General features: G+C 38.4%; 1 protein-coding gene and 1 pseudogene across 1 annotated transcript; one reads left to right on the plus strand and one right to left on the minus strand.

The window, feature by feature from the left end:
* Nucleotides 1-1476: 1476 nt before the first annotated feature.
* Nucleotides 1477-4621, plus strand: LOC140244443 (kappa-type opioid receptor-like). Its single transcript, XM_072324083.1, has 3 exons — nucleotides 1477-1818; nucleotides 3351-3486; nucleotides 3996-4621. The coding sequence occupies exons 1-3, from the start codon at nucleotides 1477-1479 to the stop codon at nucleotides 4619-4621; spliced, it is 1104 nt and encodes a 367-aa protein (XP_072180184.1).
* A 3274-nt stretch (nucleotides 4622-7895) lies between these two features.
* LOC140244754 (uncharacterized) lies at nucleotides 7896-14235 on the minus strand (annotated as a pseudogene).
* Nucleotides 14236-21954: the final 7719 nt, after the last annotated feature.

Here is a 21954-nt window from a genome sequence, read left to right on the forward strand (position 1 = left end):
ATCACAAAGTTGGCACAGCACTTCTTCTCACTTCTATTTTCCATCCCTTTCTGTCCCTTTCTAAATCCCATTTTCAGGGCAACTCTCAATACTATTCCAAACACCATTCCAACAACGCAATTACCAATACTATTCCAAATACCATTCCAAATATGCCACGTTCAGTCACAGCTTAAATACTGTCCTCACTATAACACCAGTAGTATGTTTCTCCAATGAAAATTCTGAATGGTGCATTCTCATATGCATCAGTTTCTGTCCCAACCTCAATGCAATTTTCAATCAGGCTTATTACCGTTTAGAATATATTGTCACTCCAAATGTATATCCCAATTCTAGTTTCATTCATGAACCTACATCAATCTCATTTCCATTCCAAATTCCTAAGTTCAGCCCCATTTCCGTTTAACTTACGGGCTAAAGAGTGTAGACCCTATAGAACAGTCGTTTTACACATTAAATAAACAGCATGAAATCTCAATCCAAAAAGTCAGATTACTCAAATCGCTAAAGAGAAACGTCATCATAAACGTCGTAGATGAATTCCAACATTTCAGATATAATTTGTTATCGCAAATCACCACATATACAAACACATATCTTTACATATTTATGTATGCATACAAACACACACACACACACAAACACAAACACATCTGCTCACACATTTATGTATACACACAAACACACATCCAAAAATTATCAATAATGAATAGCAGGAACCTTGTGTAATTTTTTCCCCTTCCCGGCTTTTGTTTTTGTTTTTATTTTTGTTTTTGTGTTTTTTTTGTGCAACGCTGAAGTGCTTATGTTTACCGAAAAATAAAGCGAAACTTGATCAGGGTCTTTTCAAATATGCCGGTACTTGACGTGTTGTAGACGAGGGAGAAGTGGGAAATTTGACAGTCCTTAACGGCAGGATTGGCCCAGCAGAATGTTCGCAGAAATATATCAAATCCGCAAGGAAGTGAAAAATATCAGTAGGCATTGTTGTTGTTTTTTAATGTTCCTGCACCTATATTGTTGTTTGTGTATGTTTAGTTTTGTTTTGTCTTTTGCAAGGATGTGTTCGTTCTTTTCAGACGTTTCAAGTTTTCTGGATATATCAAATACTCACACTTTTGAGGGTTGCAGGACAATGAGGATCTCCATGCCACGGCTCTTAGAATTGAAACTCGAAGATCAAAATCACGCGCCAACAGGCCACAGTCGAGCTGACAAATTATCTTGCTGATATTTTTTTTTATCTAGACAGTGAGTAGTTCAAGATCATGATATCATGTTGATTATTCATATTTCATCTGCATTTTTATTCATGACTCCAGACAGACTTAGGGAATTGCCTTACAATATCTGATGGTTGCCAGTGTCGCTTTCTTCATGTTGACGAAAAATTACGACTTTAGCTGAAAGAGAAGAAGGAAAGTAGAACAAACGAAAAGAAGAATGGCGGTGCCTTGCCATCATGCGTCAATGATGTATTGCCAAGGGCCGGAAGAGTGGCAGTCGACCGAAGCAAATGGCACAAATGACTCTCCCGTCGTCGGGGTCGACAACGCGGTCGCAAGAGATGTCACCGTAGTCGTCATCTCTTGTTTCATCATCCTCATCGGTCTTGCGGGTAACGCCCTGGTCGTCTACGCCATCGTCACCGTGAAGAGTATGCACACCGTCTGCAACGTTTTCGTGGCGAACCTAGCGATTCGCGACATCGTCTTCCTTGGCACTTTCGGGCTGATCTCGGTCATCGCACACGGAGTACACGGACTCCAGGGAGAGGAAGCTCAAAAGAATGTCGTTGCGGTTTACGCCTTAATGGTAATTACAGCAGTGAGCTTATGATTTATTGACCAACCAGTATATAGATTCCTCTATCATGATCATTATTCTGAAAATTGTTACTTTCATAATGATCGTGTCTATCATCACTTTGGTATAGGATTATCATTTTCAGAAAGAAGCATGAGATGTATGATATTAGACGGACGTTCCAATTCAATTCAATTTAATTCGATTTTATTGTACATCTGGAAATTTGCTTTGTTTGCATATAAATGCAATATAGAACACATCGCCACTTGCACGTAGAATGCATACATACAGAACGCAGTTATAACACATATATATGAAGGTGACTCTTTTCACAATTGTTAATTGATCCTTAGAGGGATGGTATATTAGTATTGACTGAGATGAAGATTCAGCTTTTAGCTTTTGTGAGACACTTAGAAACCACTTTACTACCAAATACTACAGGTGATTCCAAATAGTTATTTAAAGTATACGTGTACAATACTGACAATAGACTGTATGGTAACAAAATTAAGAGATATGTTGCTTTAACGTTATTCGGGAGTAAGAAATAAACAGTGATGTGAATGAATCATGGTAAACTGTATTGTGGAATTGGTATGCTTAAGGCTGACAATAAATAACAACTAGTTTGAATAGACGGCAGTTTCAATATTCTATGCTGTATGATGTTTATTCGGGCTTAGAGATGATGACGTAACGCTGATAATTCTTACGTTGCGATTAGTATTCTGCGTATGTTTTTGTAGAGTTTTCCTTGTGCCCTCAAAGTCATAAACCATTGGTGTGGTTATCGTTGTGCTGTCCCTCGAAATGGCGCCATTTCCGGCGTCAAGTCGTCTGCAACTTGGTTGCCTATTGTAATAGACCTTGCAATACTGCTGGCAACTATGCTGCACAGCGGGAAGTCAATTATACTTCGAGGTCGTGATCGGTAGAAAAGTTTGAGCGACGTCCGACCATGAAAATGCTACACTACTCGATCGCAAGTAATTGTTGAAGCATCTGTGTCTGAAATACTGGTTGGTATTTCAACCTAGCTCATACCTTGAAATCATAACAATATCACTTGGGTGAAAGTCGGACTCAGTAACAGTGCCGCCATGAAATTTCACTAATTTCGCATATTTAGTCATTATGAAATATTCATGGTATTTATCATAATACTGTCATGCTCGTAAAGTGTCCGGCACAATGTAGTTTAAAACGAAATGAGAACAATTAACAATTTTGACAATTTGAGTGGAAGTCTAATCAGGCAATGTCTTGACATACAACTCCTTGTATCTAAGGAGATTTTGTGGTAGATGATTATCTGGTCGTACCTGTAGACATAATTGTTCTCAATATCTCTCTTTCAATGGCATCGTTATCTCTCACAGGTAAATTCTCCTGCGATCATGGGGGACGATTCATGCTTACGATTTTGAAATTGCTCCATTCTGCCATTAATCACTTCTCCATCCATTGCGTTAAAACTGGTGTTTACAGTCGAGATGACGTTTAAAATCTTTCGTTCATATAATTATGTTTCCTAGGTAACGGTAATAGTGGGTGCGGCAACGATCACAGCCCTCGTGCAAAATCGCTATCGCTCCATCAGCCGACCGCTGAATTCGAAGGCACAAAAGAAGATAAAGCCCGCCCTCCTTATTGTAGTCTGCATATGGGTGGGTGAGTCAATTTGTGAAGAATTTCGACCTCAAAGTATTAATTTTATTTCAGAACATGTACTTGTATTTCCTTGTTTTTTAATCACATACCAAAGGAAATTTACTGTGTTCGATTTCGGCTGTAGAAATCCGGCTCTACCTATCTATATCCCTATCTATCTATCCATCAAATTAATATATTATATATATATCCATCAAATTAATATGTTATATTATATATATATATATATATATATATATATATATATATAATAAATCGATCTCTATCTATTTATATCCCTATCTTTCTATTTCCATCAAATTAATATATTATATTATATATATATGTATATGATAAATCGATCTCTATCTATTTATATCCCTATCTTTCTATTTCCATCAAATTAATATATATATACAGTATATAATACATATATATATATATATATATATATATATATGATAAATCGATCTCAATCTATTTATATCCCTATCTTTCTATTCATCTATCTATCTGTCTATCTATCTCAGTATCGCTTTTACTATGCATCGTGCATCCTGTTCTGAACACACCATCCGGAAAACTATCGTGGTTCATCGTCATCGTCGTCCTGTTCCTGGTGGCCTACGCTCTCCCGCTCATCGCCGTCATCGTGTGCTACGTCGCCATCTACTTGGCCGTGCGCCGCGGCCGACAAGTCAGCGGCGAGGGCGAACAAATCGCGCGATGGGATCTGAGGCGGAAACTGCGCATCTTGCGTATGGTGGCCTACGTATGCCTCTCGTGTTCGGTGGCCTGGGGATTCTGGTTCGGCATCAACATCTACGTCGCCTACGAGGTGGTGGCAGAGATGCCGCTCCATAAGATCGACGACTTCCTCTACGATTTCGCAGGCATCTTGGTGTGTGCGTCGAGCGCGATCAACCCGATCATCTACGGCGCCACGAACGCGAGTTTCAATCGCTGCTTCAAGAAGCTGCTCTGCGAGCGATTCGCGCCGCGCACTTTCTACCACACCGCCTCGTCGCCCGACGCGTTGGAAGAGCGGCGGGATAGCTTCTCCAGGAACGGTAGGAAAAGAATCAGGCTCAGCATGATCGAACTGGCCAACTCTGATCGACCAGACGATGGCCAGCGGTCTTCCATCATGATTTAGCATTTAAACAAAAATGATTATAATACTATCCCTCCCCCTCTTTTCTTTCTCTCTCTCTCCCTACGGTATATGACTTTTCTAGCTGCACTCTCCAGGTTCACAATTTTAATTTATTTTGCGTGCTTCACGTAGACATTGTTACGAGTCTTTCCATGTTACCAGAGTTATTATCAAATTTGTATACCTTGTAACCATTATGACGTACAGTACCACTCTTCTTATTTTCCTCTCATTTTTTTTTTCTTCCTTTCTCTCTTCTTCTCTCATATCCCTAACTATGAAATCTGTTGAACGTGCATAATACTTTTTCTTATAATGTTTCTGTATATAATTATGTGTAAGTTATATCTACTGGACGATCCAGTCAAGTTTTTCACAGCTTATGATGATCCACACAAAATATACATGATATATTCCATGTGCAAGCTATGTGCATATTTGTGTGTTATGTATGCATATGCATTTTTGTGAGTAAAATCAAATCAAATCAAATGAAAAAAAAATCATAACTCTCCATAGATCTGCAACAGATCGACAAAACCGGGCTGACATTCTAACAGTGCAGAACAACGTATTTGATTTAATTTCAGACAATATATCGGAAATTTGACAGAACTATAGCTGCTGATCTGAAATTTTGTTGTTGGCGCTATAGCTCGGTTAAGGTTCTGGTTTTTCGGTTAAGCCCAGCGAGACACGTGATAATGAAAGCTAGGCATTTCCGTTGTTACCTACAACTACCAGACCTATGACAGCTGAGCACCGGCACACAACGGCTGACTGAAGGTGCTGTCCCTGGTCAGACTGGTGTAAGTCGACTTTGTGTCTGTGTCTATCGTACAGTGGTCACATTAACAGCTAATACTACAGCGTGAGGTGTCTACAATTGCTATACACCGAAATTAGCTTCATTGCCAACTTATTGTACGCAACTTAGTTCTTATTGTTACTACATGTATTGGCAAGTGAAATCGATATTTGTTACTACATAATTATAGCAAGACAGTTATTTTATTTGTAAGAGACAAAGTCACAATGCATATTGAATAGATTAAGAAGGTATATACACTTATAGACATAATTTAAGTGCATACTATTAGGTATATACATAATATGTATAAATATATACATGTATGTATATACATGTGTATATATATATATATATATATATATATATATATATATATATATATATATATGTATATATATATATATGTATATATATATATATATCATTTGGCACATTGACGAAAGGGTGGTGTATGGATATGTTTGTCCTTTGATAGTGGACATGTAGAAATGTTGCAAAATAAGATCACAAGGATGGTTGATGAATATAAATATTGAGTTCTCTAAACACCCCCTCTAATTGTTGTTTGCCTGCGGCATTTCGATGTTTATAAGCATTACATTTACGATGGCGCTATCACCAGGAAGTCACACCTGGGTGATTGCTCATTGGTGCCTAAACATCAGTCGCCGATTACCCATCGTTTGAGAAAGACGACAGCCCGTCGTCGTCGAAATTGTCACAGGTATACAACTATTGGATGTGTGTAGAAAACTCGATGTTGTTTCCAAAATCTGCAATCAAAATTTAGTTCTGCTTTCACTGCGTCTTCATGAGTAGATAAGGAAAAAAATCCACTTGAAATCATATGAGCAATGCATAACGGCCGTGTAACGTTCTGCTTTTCTTTTTATTACAAAATCGTGTACATTTTAGGTTAGAGTACAGTAAATGTCATACCACCATGTTGTTATGAGTACAAAATACAATGTTCAAATAAGGTAAAATTTCACACAAGATGCTAGTAGCATTTACACAAGGTTAGTGTAGCAACAGTTAGATAAACTTCTCTCTTTTTTCACAGCAAATGCGTATGTGATGTACATGGACAAAAAGAAGCTATACGCTTTGATGATTTTAGCTAATACAAAAATATTTTGGGAGGTTAATATGAAAAGGATTTCGTTGCAAACATATCAGAAGGTCTATAATTGATTCTCAGCACAACGTGCATACTGTTGATTCAAAATACAGACAATGATTATAGTCTGTATAAACATCATCCGGTAACATTGATTAAGATTGATTAACTATTGTTTCATGATAAAGATGGCACACATAGGAACTATACGTATATGAATATTGGCTTGCCATTCACCTAATGGATCAATAATGGCTTTTACCTTGATATAATACAATTTGCAGCTTCTTTTTTTTTTAAATGTACATACTTTGCAGCATTCTCTTCATTAAATAACACAGGTGCAAATTCAATTTAGCAGATTTTTGATTTGTTTACGGTAATGTTTAGCCTGTTCCGGCCGCCTGTACACTTTTTTCTGCACCACTTCCGGGTAGGCAAATTTATTAATAATACCAGTTGATAGTGTCAAGAGAAAATGACTGTGGCTGTGTACGTCCTGTTTTAATAATGACGAATGATAATTTTTTTGATTTTCTTTCACTGTATGGAAAAACACTGTTCTCATTGCATAAATATCAACAGCATATTAGTCCCCGGCAAATGTTACATTTTCAACGCACTCTTTGAGTTTTGTGTGAGATGTGTCTTCGGTGCATGCCGTCAGTTGTTTTATTTTGTTTTGTTTTGCATCTTTCCTATTGCGATATGTTGCTTTTTTATTCATTGCAGACTCCCCCATTAGGGCATTACTTTTCCTGGGTGCACGAAATTTACAGATATAGTGCCAATACTTTCCGGATTGTTAAACTTTATTACGCACTTATTTTGGCTACAGTGTACTGAGTGCATAAGCGGATATCTAACGTACTGTAATTATCAACGATTACCAGAACAAGGCTTGAAACATCTATGAAGCGGAAATGCAACAATGACAACACTGTGTTTTCATACAAATCTTATAAAGGGAGAAAATGACTCCTTCTCGGGATAACTTTCTTTTTCGACACACATTCTTGTCTAACCCAACACAATACTTCTTTTCTAAAGAGTACAATTTTGCAATCTTGAAGTTTCCTTTCGGGTTTGTAGCTTCACATTATGAATGCATGAAACACGCAATGCAGTCGATTTAATCAAAAGAAGAGCCAATTGTCCTACAGCTACTCAATTGTTCGCGTTGTCTGCATTAAGAATCAAGAGATCGGAAAACGTCATATCATTCACGTGTCAGCAAGAGGCTCGCACCATTGTCCTTCTAGTGCTCCAATGTTCATTTGTCTTGTTTAATTTCTTCACGTTGGCGTTTCAGCGGCTCCGGGGGGTTGGGACAGGTTAAAACTTCACCGTCCCTTGTAGACGAGGAAGCCCGTAAACGTGCAGTAGTTGAAGTCATCGGAGTGCAGGCCGTAGAGGGGAGAGGGCCCGAGTCGCAGCCAGACTCGGTCCCCGATCTCCAAGTGTAGCACGAGGCTCTGGCTCTCCATGACGTTACGTTCGGAGGCATCCGTGCTGATGGCTGTGGCGTAGTTGTCATTCTTCATCAGCGCAACACCAATGAAGCGGCTGTCGTACGTCCGCAGTCTGTATACATCGAAGGATGGAAGACGTACAATGAAAAAAAAAATATCATCGTGAAAAACATATTTTGTTTTTATTTTCTTTCAAATAACTCTGTTATCACTGGTGTTAGCACTGATCCTCCACAGGATCCTGTCATTAATTCATTATTCGTTATCTTGTGTATTTATTTCTGAGTGTCCCATATCGTACCAGTTTTGCTTTTCAGTGGACCTCCCATTTCCATTCCCATCTTTATCTCATATGTACTATGCATATGTATATATATATATATATTATATTAAATTATATTGTTACTCATTATCACATGCATTTTGTTAATCTACGTTTTCGTAATTATTACATTGCTGATACATTGTTTATAATTTTCTGTTTATTCGATGGAAATGAAAATAAATTTGAACTTTGAACTTTGAACTATCCTTATCCCCTGGCATTGCCAGTAACTTGTTTGTTGTTGTTGCTGTTGCTGTTGTTGTTGTTGTTGTTGTTGTTGTTGTTGTTGTTGTTGTTGTTGTTGTTGTTGTATTACATCAACCCTCCACATATTTTTTGTTGTTAAAAGTTCAGCGTTTAACAATTAGTACTGAGATATCGTTATTGATTTATTACTTGATTAACCGTCAGATCGAGGAACCAATGACTCCGTAATGGCTATTAACATGTCGGCTTAGCTCATAGATTTGTAAACTTCGAATTGTTATCCTTCCATATTATCTTCATCGTCTTCTTCTTTTTTTTTTCTTCGTTTTCTTCCTCTCCTTCGATTTCTTCTTCTGTACCTTCTCCTTCATTTTCTCTCCTTCCTTCTACTCCTCCTCTTCCTCATCCTTCCCACTGATAAGTTTGTTTGTTTGTCTGTATTTGATTTGTTTATCACCTTGATAGCAAAAAGATATGGTGCAATTTTGATTTGACATGCTCCGCGTCTGACGCGGTAATGATATTTGCGCGCCTTTCCAATTTTACAAAATTTGTTCAAAAGTAAAAACTGCTTGATAGTGATAAAATGGTTTCAGTAACCCTGAGAAGTTTTGACATCATAGTAATTTTAGTTTGCTCGTGTGTAGTTGTGTTTGTTTGTTTGTTTGTTTGTTTGTTTTTATTGTAGCGCAGATCTATTAAATTGAAAATAAACAAGAAGACCAAAAGAAAAGAAAGACGTAATCTTGGTACTCACGTCACTGTGAAGAAGTAGTAGCCGGTGATTCCCGCGACGAACGTATTCGACGTTTCGTTCCAGTGATTGCCCTTGTTGACGAAGACGTAGTCGAACGCGATATGTTTGGCTGCGCTGGAGCCGTGCATCGACCTCCTGATGGCGACTGAGAAGACGGACTTGCGAGCACCTGATCGAAACATAGAAAGGTAATCGTTTTACAATTTATTATTTTTCCCCACTTCTAGCCAAAGCATCACAACAACAACTCCATGACGTGCCATTCTACTTCTAAATAGCACTCCCCAGCACCCGCCTCCATTTCAGAATCAAATATTTTGAACAACACAGCAAAGTTACTTGCTTTGTTTTGGGGCAAAATCGGGATCGCGATATCGATCATGTTGATAGAGACAAAGAGACAAAAAGACAAAGACAAGCAGAGACAAAGAGAGTAAATGTGGGGGGGGGTCATTATCTAACCAATGGAAGTGATTGTTCAGGCAAGTCAGGGTCTCGTCTAAGGGCTTATAATCTGGCGGGATTTTACGTTTTAGCAGTTTTGCAAACTTAATTTGATTCCTGGTAAAGTGCGCATTTTCTGCAATTTTGTATAGTTTTTACTATCCATATTAGGTTTCTTGTCTCCCCCCCCCCCCCCGTACCGCTACCAAAAGTGTGTGTGTGTGTGTGTGTGTGTGTGTGTGTAAGGGGTGGAGACCCTGCAAGCCCTCAAGTGGTGATCTATCACTTGGTCTACTCTCACTTCGTCTAATAGCCATTTCATTAGTCTCAACCCACATGGTCTAATCCTGTTCCGTCTACAACCAGTTCGTCTAATGACCAACTGCCACTCAGCCTCATTACCAGTTGGTCTAATTCCAGATGGCTATGTCCACTTTGTCTAATACCCACAGTTCGTTAGACAAAATGGGAAGAGGTCCAAGGAGACAAAACTGCAGTTAGACCATGTGGTCATTAGACGAAATTATAAGTAGCCAAACTGGGTATTAGACTAAGTGAGAAGTAGACCAAACGGGCATTAGACGAAATTGATAATAGACCAAGTGAGTTTAGCCGTAGTGGTGTTAAACGAACTAGGAAGTACATCATCTGATCGTAGACCAAGTAGCAATAAACCCCCTCAGGTATATCCCCCCCCCCCCCCCCTTTATTCAAGGTTCAGCAGAAAAGATATAGCAGGCAGGCATAAAATGCGATACTGTGATCAAAGGTATCACTCACTTGTCAAGGATCTATCTCCGTAAGCAGCGCCCTCAAGGATCTCCCGATCCCGATCGGAGATGACGTTCGTGGATCCCGCCAGGCGTGATGCCGTGTCCTGCTCCAGCTGAACTGCGGTCAGCGAGTCGACCAGCGCCTCGATGTGGACCAGCTTCTCACGACACTGTTTATAAAACAAAATTGTTATGGATACAATATGTATATTGGCACTTCATTGTTCTGCGTAAGAAGATTGAAATAAAGGAGAGTACCACAAGATGGCATGAACCGACCATACACCTTGTTTGAGAAGCTGGGATATTTGTGGTTATGATGGTCTTGTTTTAGTTTGAATAGTCCAATGTAACCTCCGTAACACCAACAAGAGTCGATGCGTTCAGATTGAAGCGTTTTTTTTTTTTTTTTTTTTTTTTTTTTAAGGATGTATTACGCTTTCGTCGGTAAATCGCGCAACGCATTATAGAGTCTCTGCAATCTAATTATTATTTTGACCTTTATTGATGCCCCCTTTTATTTTTATTTTTATTTTTATTTTTTTTTTATTTTATTTTTTTTTTTTTGGGGGGGGGGTCTGTACATAACCAGATCACTAAATGCTTGAGAAAAATATGCATCATAAATTTGTTCACATTTTTTAATGATTTTTTTCTGTACCCTGTTAAACCCAACCACTCCCCCCCCCTCCCCCCCCCAAAAAAAAAAAAATAATAAATCATCCAGATCATCTGTACTCATTGTCCAGCAGTGACATCCTTCTTTAACACTTGAGCTGAACACGGTCAGAGTTATGTGCCTTGCCATATTCTTTTACTACGTACACTTACTCACAACAGCAGCAGCACATGTTCTTTTTCATGCAACTGTTTTTTGACAAAATTATTTTGACGCAGCACAATGCCGTAGTATCTTTGAGTAATTTCCGCAGCACACTGTCGGGTATCTCGTCTAAAATTTGTTGAAAAGAATATCCTAGCTCTAAAGTCGGCTTAAGAAACTGAAAGTTTAATGTTTGTTGCATAACTTATTGTTTGCGTCATCAGGAATTATGAAATAGGCTCAATGTAAATGCAAATATGCAGGAAAAATATTACGGGACTATATTGCAGTTCTAAACATGAATGAAGATGGTAGGGGAGAATGGAAAAGGAAAGGGGGAGGGAGAGAGAGAGAGAGAGAGAGAGAGGCGGGGGGGGGGGGGGGGAGGGGGCAGAGAAACGTGCCGAAACTGTGTTAACTACCTCCGTAAGGGTGAAAATATCGTCAGACCCCCGGTGAGGCTGCGATCTGCCGTTCCGATGACGCCGTTATCCACACGGGTTTCCAGTCGATTGACCTGACGGCGTAGATCGGAGTTCACTTCCGATAGCTCGGTCAAGGCCCTGCCAAGTGTTTCCGGGTCAACTGTGTCATTAGCTGGCACTGTGATGGGGTTGGGGTTCAAGCCTGGAAGAGAAAAAGAAAGAGATCATATGAGAATGTGTCTTTGAATTTCACGTCTCTTTCACTCGCATGTATGATTGGTGCAAGGAAAATTTTCTTCATAACATTGGATAATTATCTTTGTTTAAGACAGAAATACGTGAACTATCCCGTTTTTCTATAGATGTTTCAAGGAAGAATATATTTTATTCATAATCACGACGACAAAAACATATTACAGATCTAATCATTTTCATGCAGCACTGGCGAATACGAAAGCAATAATTTTGTTACTGATTTTTCAGTATGTTTTTTTTACAGCTTTTATTTCACTTTTCTATGTTTCTATGTTTATGACATTATTGGTTGTGTATATAAGATTTTACAAATCATCCCAACAAAATAGATTAGCTGTTTAAAGATGATTATAATGATGATGATGATGATGATGATGATAATGATAATCATCATCATCCTCAAAATAATCATCAGCATCGTAATAATGATAATGATAATAATAATGACAATATAATAGACAGGAAGTTCTCAGCTGTGGTTCCCATACCAGCCAGGGTAGCCTTTCTGTTGCCTAGGAAGGCATTGAGAGTGTTAATTCGCTCCATCGCGTGCCGAGTGGGATCGAACGACTCCGGGGCCTCCACGAGGAGCGACCCGAAGAATCGCTCGAAGGTGCCCAACATTATCTGCAGTTCGTTGTTCTGTTCACGAAGAGCTCTGTTTGCTTCTGTCAGCTCGGCAATCTGCGTGTTGACCTGTTGCGTCAGTGTTGTTATCTGTCTAGAATTATCATTGAAAACAATCGTTGAAAAAAGAAGAGAAGTAAAGTTTCACAACACCACTGAAAATGCAGGCAATCAACAGGACAAAATTGTAGTGATACAGACGTCAGTTACTTTCAGATTGATTCACAGAGGGGAGAAAGCATGCATTGGTATTAACGCTCATGTAACGTTGCCTTAAAACTTGTCTATCTTTTTTTGGGTGCTGTTCGTTATTCCGAAGGTTCGTTATTCCGAAGGTTCTTTATCCGAAATACACAAATTCCCTATACCTAGAGGTTCGTTAATCCGAAAATGAAAAGGGGTTCGTTAATCCGAACATTTGTGGCGTTATTCCGAAGGTTCGTTATTCCGAAGGTTCGTTAATCCGAAAATGAAATAAGGTTCGCTATTCCGAAGGCTCGTTTATCCGAAAATGAAATAGGGTTCGTTATTCCGAAGTTTCTTAGGGTTCGTTATTCCGAAGTTTCTTAGGGTTCGTTATTCCGAAGCTTCGTTGATCCGAAATGAATCCGTAACGAACCTTCAGAATAACGAGCTTGTTTCATTTTCGGATTAACGAACCTTCGGAATAACGAACCTTATTTCATTTTCGGATTAATGAACCTTCGGAATAACAAACCTTATCACACTTTCGGATTAACGAACCTTCGGAATAACGAATCTTCGGAATAACGAACCTTCGGAATAACGAACTGTAACCTTTTTTTGTTTTTGACGGACTTGATCACCTCTATGAGTGAAATTTGGAATAAGGGTATGACCTTTTTTACAGGGAGAAAGAAAGAAAAATTCTCCCTTCTCCCCGATCGACCACTTTACCGGTCTTCGTCACTGCAGGGCAATGGCGTCAGGAAGTTGAGTTGTGCTATGTAGTGTTTCCTGTCTGTTGACACAATTCTTTCCTCTGTCTCACAGATTATTCGCTGGAATCAAAGCCAATTATCTTTGATATCACCTCATAGCATAATCAATTGCTCCTTTAAACGGATTTGAACTGTGTCCTTCTTGGATTAACATCATTCACTTTTATAAAAGCAAGAGAATATCAACAGAGGGGTGGAGGTTTTCTAATTCACTTTCACAAATATGAGAAAGTGTTATCTTAGATACGAAACTAAAAGCAATATCCTACTTTTTAAACAAACACGTGTAAACAAGGGAATGGGAGAAAATGTCCTACATGTATGTACGGCCGTGTCTTTCGTCTACACTGCTGAGGAATGTCTGATATTTGAGAGATGGAAATAAAGACTTATCACGCTACTGCTACGATGACAATGGGAGTACGAGATCAACTCACTCGGTCATCATACGATCCTTTCTCTCGGCAGTGGTAATCCTCGCCGTCATCATGTTGGTCATCTGTCGGTTCATCGTCCACGACCGCTCCAAATTTGTTACTCGAGCGTGCAGATTTGCTTCGACCGCCAGGGACAGAACCACGAGGAGGAAGGCGACGCCGCTCGTGCTCGACATCCTACTCGATGAGGTCGACAACAAGGTATAGCTGAGTTGGAAAAATTGGAAGGCAATGCAAAGAGATACACAATTATATTATAATTGATTCAGGTTAGACATTATGCGATTACTTGATCTGAAGTATCGTGATTATTATAGCTCTACCATCTGAGGTAATTAAAGACTTGATTGTCACTGAAACATCTTATCTCCACGAACTGCAAGAAATCTAACAATAGTCATGAGAACCTGTATTTGTTTGATCTTGTATCATGTCTCATGACGACAAAGAAACAAACAAACAATCACTGCAACACACACAACATAACAACTCTTACAGGCGTGCTCATTTTAATGAATTAAGATGGAGAATTAAGAACCCATTTCCTGTTTCTCATTTTCTAATCCTAGGGCACTGAAGGCACACAAAGTTTAAGGGTATTGTCGGCTTTGTTGTGTCATTATCCAGTGGGTATTCACAAGATGGATACAATGTGTTTGAGCACCGGTAACAAAGAGGATTTTTTTTCCCCAGGCCACACACGGGAAATCCTGCGTTGTCCGGATATTTCAATCGTGGCAGGAAATTAGGCAAAGGAACGAATAGGTTTAATCGATGGTTGTATCCTTGATAATAACCGAATGAAAGTACGGTTCAAAAGCCTGTGTAAACTATAGATCGGCGGGATGAGACTGTCTGAACATCGAGCTATTCGACACGTGTTGTAGCTATACGTTTATAGTCTGAAAAGGGAGAAACGCTTCCACAATTGGCGCACCTGCAGGGTGGCAGCAATCTGGCTTTTCCGGTTCTCGCTGTCGGTTTGTAATAATTACTTACATACATTTCTCCTATTTTTTTTTTTTTTTTTTGGGGGGGGGGGTTGTCAAGTCATCAAATAATGTCTTTTAAAATCAAACATATATCAAAAGATCTGATCTAGCTATAGAGGAAACTGCAAAACAATAAACGTTAAACGCACACAATCATATTATGTACATGATTTTGTGCAGTGTTCGACATAAACGGTAGCCCGCGGTGATCAGGGGCCATTAGAAATTGATGTTTGGCCACCAATTTTTTCTTTCAGTTGCCAAAATGTTTTTTTTTTTCTTTCTATCATTTCGGGCCACTATTTTTCTGACACAAAAATGTCAAATTTAAAAATTTTAGTTGCCCTAACAGGCCATCAGAGAAAAAAAAAAGTTAGTATCGAGCATCATATGTATGTGCATATGTATAATGTATATGTATATATATGTATATGCATATATAATGTATATGTATATATACATGTATATGTATATATAATGTATATGTATATGTATATGTATATGCATGTATATGTATATGTATATGCATATGTATATGTATATGCATGTTTATGTATATGTATATGTATATGTATATGTACATGTATATGTATATATGCATATACACATAATATCGAAAAGGAGAAAGGGGGTCATAAAGACTATTAAATTTTGAAGAAATAGGGTGGGTTAGAGCTTGACTGTTATTGGTTATATGATTTAGGCAATACGCATAACTGCTCTTCTGACGTTAAAAGCTCAGTCTCGTTCACCACAAAGAAACCAAAAGAATCCCTTTTATTTGTATAGTGTAGCAGACATCCGGTTTGAGGTGGTCACGTGACAATGACGTAGTAACAGTGGGGATTCCATACAATCACAAAAAGCAGCACAAATTCACCTGTTTCCCCATTCGCACGCATTACGACATACTCTTACCACATCCCAGTTCATTGCTTGTAACAAGTACATCGAATATGGTATAATGGTTGAATGATTATCGTGGGATCTTCCAACCAAAGGTTTCGTGTCGCATGTGACCTGTTAAAGGGGAAATCCAGTCCAAATATAAGTTAATCTGATAAGAAAGAGTAAAATATTACGAGTTCAACAGTGACAGTTTCATTGAAATCGGGTGAAAAATAAGGAAGTTATGACATTTTGAAGTTTCACTCATTTTTCAGGGAACAGTTCTTGAATGGTCAATATGAATATTCAAATTGCAAAGTGAGCATGTCATCCCCTCACAACTTGCCAAATAGTTTGTGGGTAAAAAAAAAAATGAAATTTTCATTTTTCATCAAACGCAATTATGCTCGACGCTCAAATCCTGGTACACCCAACTGATCACTCTTCTGAAGTTATTCAACCAGGAATACCATCATATTTCAGATTTCAGTGACAGAAACATTGATTTTTCGTCATTTTTGTGTACACGATCAATGGAAAAGTGTGAGGGTATGACATGGGTAGCTCTTTCATTTGCATATTCGTATCCACTGTACAAGAACTGTTTTGCAGAAATTAGCAAAACTGCAAAATGTCGTAACTTCCTTATTTTTCATCAGATTTCAGTCAAAATTTTACCGTTTAACTCGTATGATTTTACTCTTTTTCTTATCAGACTATTTATATTTGGACTGGATTTCCCCTTTAAAATCTACCTACAGTACACAGCCCTGTCGCTGTACTATTAAAGTCACGACAGGCCGTGCTTGACAAGGCGTCTGGTTGTCGGGCTAGTAAAATCCATCAGCAGAGGGTTCTAGGACAGTGCAGTGGGAATTGCTACATTGTGGGCTACTTGTACCTCTGGAAATGCCGATTACTTGTCACGTAACGTGCTAATAATGAAACTGTAATAGTTTAGTTTGGTCCTATACCAAGGTTCCTGCTGTCGGGATCTCGGTCCACCCACAGAGGTGGGTATACAAGGGCCATTCCCACAACAATGTTTAGAGCTGGACGTTTTCGTAGTGTCCAGGAATTATGTCCAGTTCTAGGCCCCTACATAGTTGTGTTATTTCCAATATTACAGCATTAAATAATAGCCGTTCAAATTTGACACTGTCAAAATAATGTAAAATACAGGTATGTCATGCATTATATTTTTTGCCGCGATAATGGCTTTAGTTATTATTTAGAAACAATGATGTCTAGAGTCAAATAATTATCGCTGTAAAGAGAAGACATCGACTGTCAAATGTAAAATAAAATCAGTCATTCCTCTGAAAAAAAGGAGAGGAACTGATACCAATGCCCATCACAAACCTTACATTAAGTACACGCATGGTATAAGAGCGCTAACTTATGAACTTCGCTTTCAACACAAGATGGCATAATTACAAGGTAGCTGAAGAATGAAAAAAAGTATGGAAACTAAAGTATGAAGTCATTTAAACGATATGCTCCATAAACTCTATCGGTTCTTTCTCTTTTCACTTTTCTCTACTACCTTTATTCATAATTTGAATTACCTGCTAATGGGCGATGCATGCACGGTGGCACATCTATTGTATGTGGAGTGGTAATTCGATAAATCCAATGGATACTATATTATTATGTACAAACTTACTGGTAAAATCGTATGCAGTTCCCTGGCTGGACCTGCCTTTGCCTTGCTTCGAGATGTTAGCGATCTTCAACAACAGGCCGTTCTTCAGGGAGTCAAACTATCACTGGTCTGTCCTCTGGTCTACACTCAGAAGCGAATGAGATCGATTGTGATTTTGAGCCCGGCGGCAACGCGCGAAATACAGACTGTCGACTGATGGGCAAAGAGGTTTTGAGCACCCATCAAATCACGGCGATAACTCCTAAATTTTATGCGGGTAGTTAACTTAAGATCTCCTCAAACAAGCAGCTTGTCTGCTGAAGGTACGGGCGTAAAACATCCGACTTGTTTGCCTGATGAGGGGAAGATTCTCGATATTTTAAGCGTTTTGCGAGGTTGAGGTTGTTTTGGCCACAAACAAACAGGTTGTCAACTATTGTCGAACAGGTGGTCTTATTAGCTGGTCTAGCTCACTGGGAGGCCTCCTATTGGTCAACGCGAGACCGGATTCGTCTGACGTCATCAAGACACCGTTTCGACGACATTACCGTCCCTATAGTTAGTATAATGAGCATTTCCTGTGTACCGTAACTGCACACTGATAATTCGTACAATAAATCCATCCATGTATAGGAAAAACAACTAAAAACAAAAACAACCTGACTTTGATGTTTACAATTTTTACCCACACTCCATGATCATTAGTTGACACACCTAATTGGATAAATCAATCGAATGAACAATAAACTACTGGTAGTATACTGCATAGTGCATGGTCAGCGGGTGCCGTCATTTCGGCGGAAAGAGTGATTCTGACGTCATCTCTCGGGAGGAGCTGCATGGTTACGTCATAACTGATAGTGAAGGTGAAGCATTACATAAGCTGAAATGAACGCGTGATACCCCTAGATTTTTCATTTCTGTCATATCGTTGTTTTAGACTATGACTCACCCTTCACATTCTGTTTTTGGGTTACAGTATTTTGGTTCCAGCAAGACGAATAGAATCTGTGTAATCTTGAATGACGCCATGTCCATCCGGCAAATAACAACAACAACAACGAACAAACAAACAAAACAAAGCAAAACATAGCAAAATAAGCCAGGGTAAAAGACAAACGAGCAAAAGATCAATCAGCAAGAAACATAATATAGTGATGATTGCAACAATGATCCTTCCTGAGGAGTTCGATCGTGCTGCGGGCACTGCGACGTTGCTACAAACTCGACTTGCGTTTAAGTGTTGCGTTTAAGTCGCGTACGATTTTGAGGGATTTGTGTTAGATTTTCGAGTTGTTAGCATATGTTTCGCAGGACAAGCTTTGCTATAACGGTCTTAACATAGTATTACAATATTGTTATTGTAGTCCCCTTATTAAACTTAGATGTCAAGCTGTTATAAACATTTTCTTAGACGTTTCCAGGGGTGGAATGATCACTATATAAATGGTTATGGGTAAGCTACGTACGCTACTGTGAGATCCAATTTTCCTTTCTGATCCGACCCTTAAGGGCTTAATTGTATAGTTTTGGTTGAGACCTAACTTCAGGTTTCTAAGAAACATTTTTTTTTTTTTTTTGGTGGGATATGAGAAACCTCTTATGAAATGTGAAAGAGGATGTAACTCCAAAGGAATTCAGTGTTGATTGAATGAAAATTGGTTTTGAAATGGCTGAGATATCTAAAATAGAGCAAATTAATTAAAAAGTGGGACCCACTTTTTTATTATGATTGCTATGTTTTACGTTGTTTTTGGATATCTCGGCCATTCCATAACCAATTTTCACCAAATAAACTTTAAATCCCTCGTAAAACGGTATATATGCTCTGTTTTATTTTATAAGTAGGCATAGTGTCTTGATATCTCACAAAAAGTTAAAAACCCAAACCTCATCTCCACCAATACCATACCATCCCTTTATTATATGACTTGTGTTGTCTGAATACTAAAAGTATCCAAACATTACAACTTTTCTCCTTTTTCACAATGTTGTGATCTTTGTTATTAAAATAAAGAATACAGCTGATGTCAGGATTTCTATAGTCTCTCTTCGCTTACTGCCAGAGTGAATGACAGTTTTAACTCGGAATTAATAACACAGCCGTTCCGTTTCCGTGGAGATTTATTTCATTTCTTCTTTTGTTGTTTTTGTTGTTAGTGTGTTGACTTCTGTGGTGAATGCTAGTGGATAATATACAACCTTTATAGATGTCAACATTGATGATACCACTCTTTATCCTGCACATTACATCATTCACTACATTTACAGATGCTTAGAATTCCCCTGTTAGGGTTTTGTTTAATTTGGACAACAGCTCATATTGTTTTGACACGTACGTATAGACCTAGTGGTGTGATTAACATTGAATACGTGACGAGATACGGAAGTCGCTCTTTTCCAGGTGTTTGCTGGATTAGTTACACCCAACTATACTGTTATAGATCCTCAAACCCTGGCAGCAGAATTTTGGATACAACCGCATAAAAGTTTTGCCAAAATGACACGAAATGGAAGTTGGGGAACAAGCACAATCTCACGTGCATGGCTCACGGGATATATTCGAGGGTCAAAGTCAAATGTAACGACATTGAGACAATCACTCCCTTCAAGCCGTGTATAGCAATGTTGCTGTATGCTTACAATAAAATGTATACCGAACAGATGATGTTACGACCATTGTCACTGACTTTTGGGTGCTGTCGAAATCAATAATCGGTAAGAATGAATCTTTTTGAAAATGAATGCTGTCGAAATCGATGACTATTTATTTCTAATAAAGCAAATTGTGAGAGTGACCGGATGCGCCATATCATGCATACATACTTAATTGTTTCTACAAGCATAGACCGTTCAGCGAGAGGCTTATGAGCAGGAGGATATTTTGTTCATCATGCTCTTGACAACACAATTTCCAAAACTGTCTTGCTCTTTCGAGTGTTCGTTCGTCCCCTTAAATATTATGGACCTAATCATACAGAAAGCATGTCAGAAAGTTTGACGATCTTTCACATTGAGCAATTACAGTATGGGATTATGTTGATGTTTATAATTAATTTCGGTTTGTGGTTTGCTTCATCCGCTATAAGCACCCTTGAGACTACCACCTGATCATGCTATTTGACAGGTTGATGTTGGCAATTACAGTTTAAACTTCCTCTGACAGTGACATCAATTTTGGCACCAGCAAGGTAAAGCTTTGGAGTCGACATTACACTCCCGATAGTTTCGAATGTTCTCGAACAAAATTATCTAGTGGAGAAGTAAGCAAAACATAATTATTAGACATACATTTTATAGGTGATGTTCCTTATTCAGAACGTTCGTTAATTCGAAATGAAATGAGGTTGGTAATTCCGAAACGCCCAAAGTCCGTATACCTAGATGTTTGTAAAGCTGAAAATAATATTAAAAAAAAAAAAAAAAAAAAGGTTAGTTCATCCAAACATTCTTTTGTGGAGTTATTGCTATGATTCGTTGCTGGGAAGGTTCGTTATTCCAAAGTTTCGTCAATCCGGAAGGTTCGTTAATCCGAAATGAAATAAGCCCAAGGTTCGTTAGTTCAAACATGAAATAAGGTTCGTAACTCCAATAGTTAGTTAATCCGAACACGAAATAAGGTTTCATATTCCGGGAGATCGTTGGTCAGAATTAAAATAGTTCTTTTTTACGGAGGTATATTAATCTGAAAACGAAAATTAGGTTCATTTATCCGAAATGGATAAAAAAAGGCTTACTGAGGAACCTCATTCCTTTTTCGGATTAACGAACCTTCGAAATAGCGAACCTTGTTTCACTTTTAGCAATTACAAACCTTCGCACTAACAAACTTTCGGAATAATGAGTCACAACCATTATTCATTAAAATACACAACTTAAGTTTTCCCTCTGTCGATCGAACAACATCTTCAAATGCCATTTACAGTGCATACTTCGAATAGCAAAGTCCATCTTAAAAGAAACTGTTAAGGACAATCAGTGGATGAGCATGGAAAATAAAGCTGTTTATTCTCAGAAAAAATAACTACTGCTTACTTTGTATACTTCAGAAAAGCAAAACAAAACAAAACCCCACCCATTAAACATATCAGCGAAATGTAATATCATCAAATCATGATTTTCAATTGATGATGAATGATGGAGTTTTGTTTTTGTCTGTATTAAAAAAAAAGAAGGGCCGTTATAAAACAGCAGATCTATACTTCTAAAATTGAACAGCTTTATTTTCCTTGCACGTCCACTAATGTCTTCAATCAGTTTCTTTCATGATAAATCATGGTATATCTTATATTTCAAGGTCGTGCCTGACAGTAATATCTCCAAGAAAAAACCCACAAAAACCAAGACTGTTGGATCTTTGCCGTGTGATT

This window comes from Diadema setosum, chromosome 21 (assembly GCF_964275005.1).
Source record: "Diadema setosum chromosome 21, eeDiaSeto1, whole genome shotgun sequence".
NCBI lineage: Eukaryota > Metazoa > Echinodermata > Echinoidea > Diadematoida > Diadematidae > Diadema > Diadema setosum.

Coding starts and splice junctions, on each gene's coding strand:
- LOC140244443 (XM_072324083.1), top strand. CDS start 1,477: ATGTATTGCCAAGGGCCGGAAGAGTGGCAGTCGACCGAAGCAAATGGC. Junction 1,819..3,350: donor TTGCGGTTTACGCCTTAATG/GTAATTACAGCA, acceptor TATGTTTCCTAG/GTAACGGTAATAGTGGGTGC. Junction 3,487..3,995: donor TGTAGTCTGCATATGGGTGG/GTGAGTCAATTT, acceptor TATCTATCTCAG/TATCGCTTTTACTATGCATC.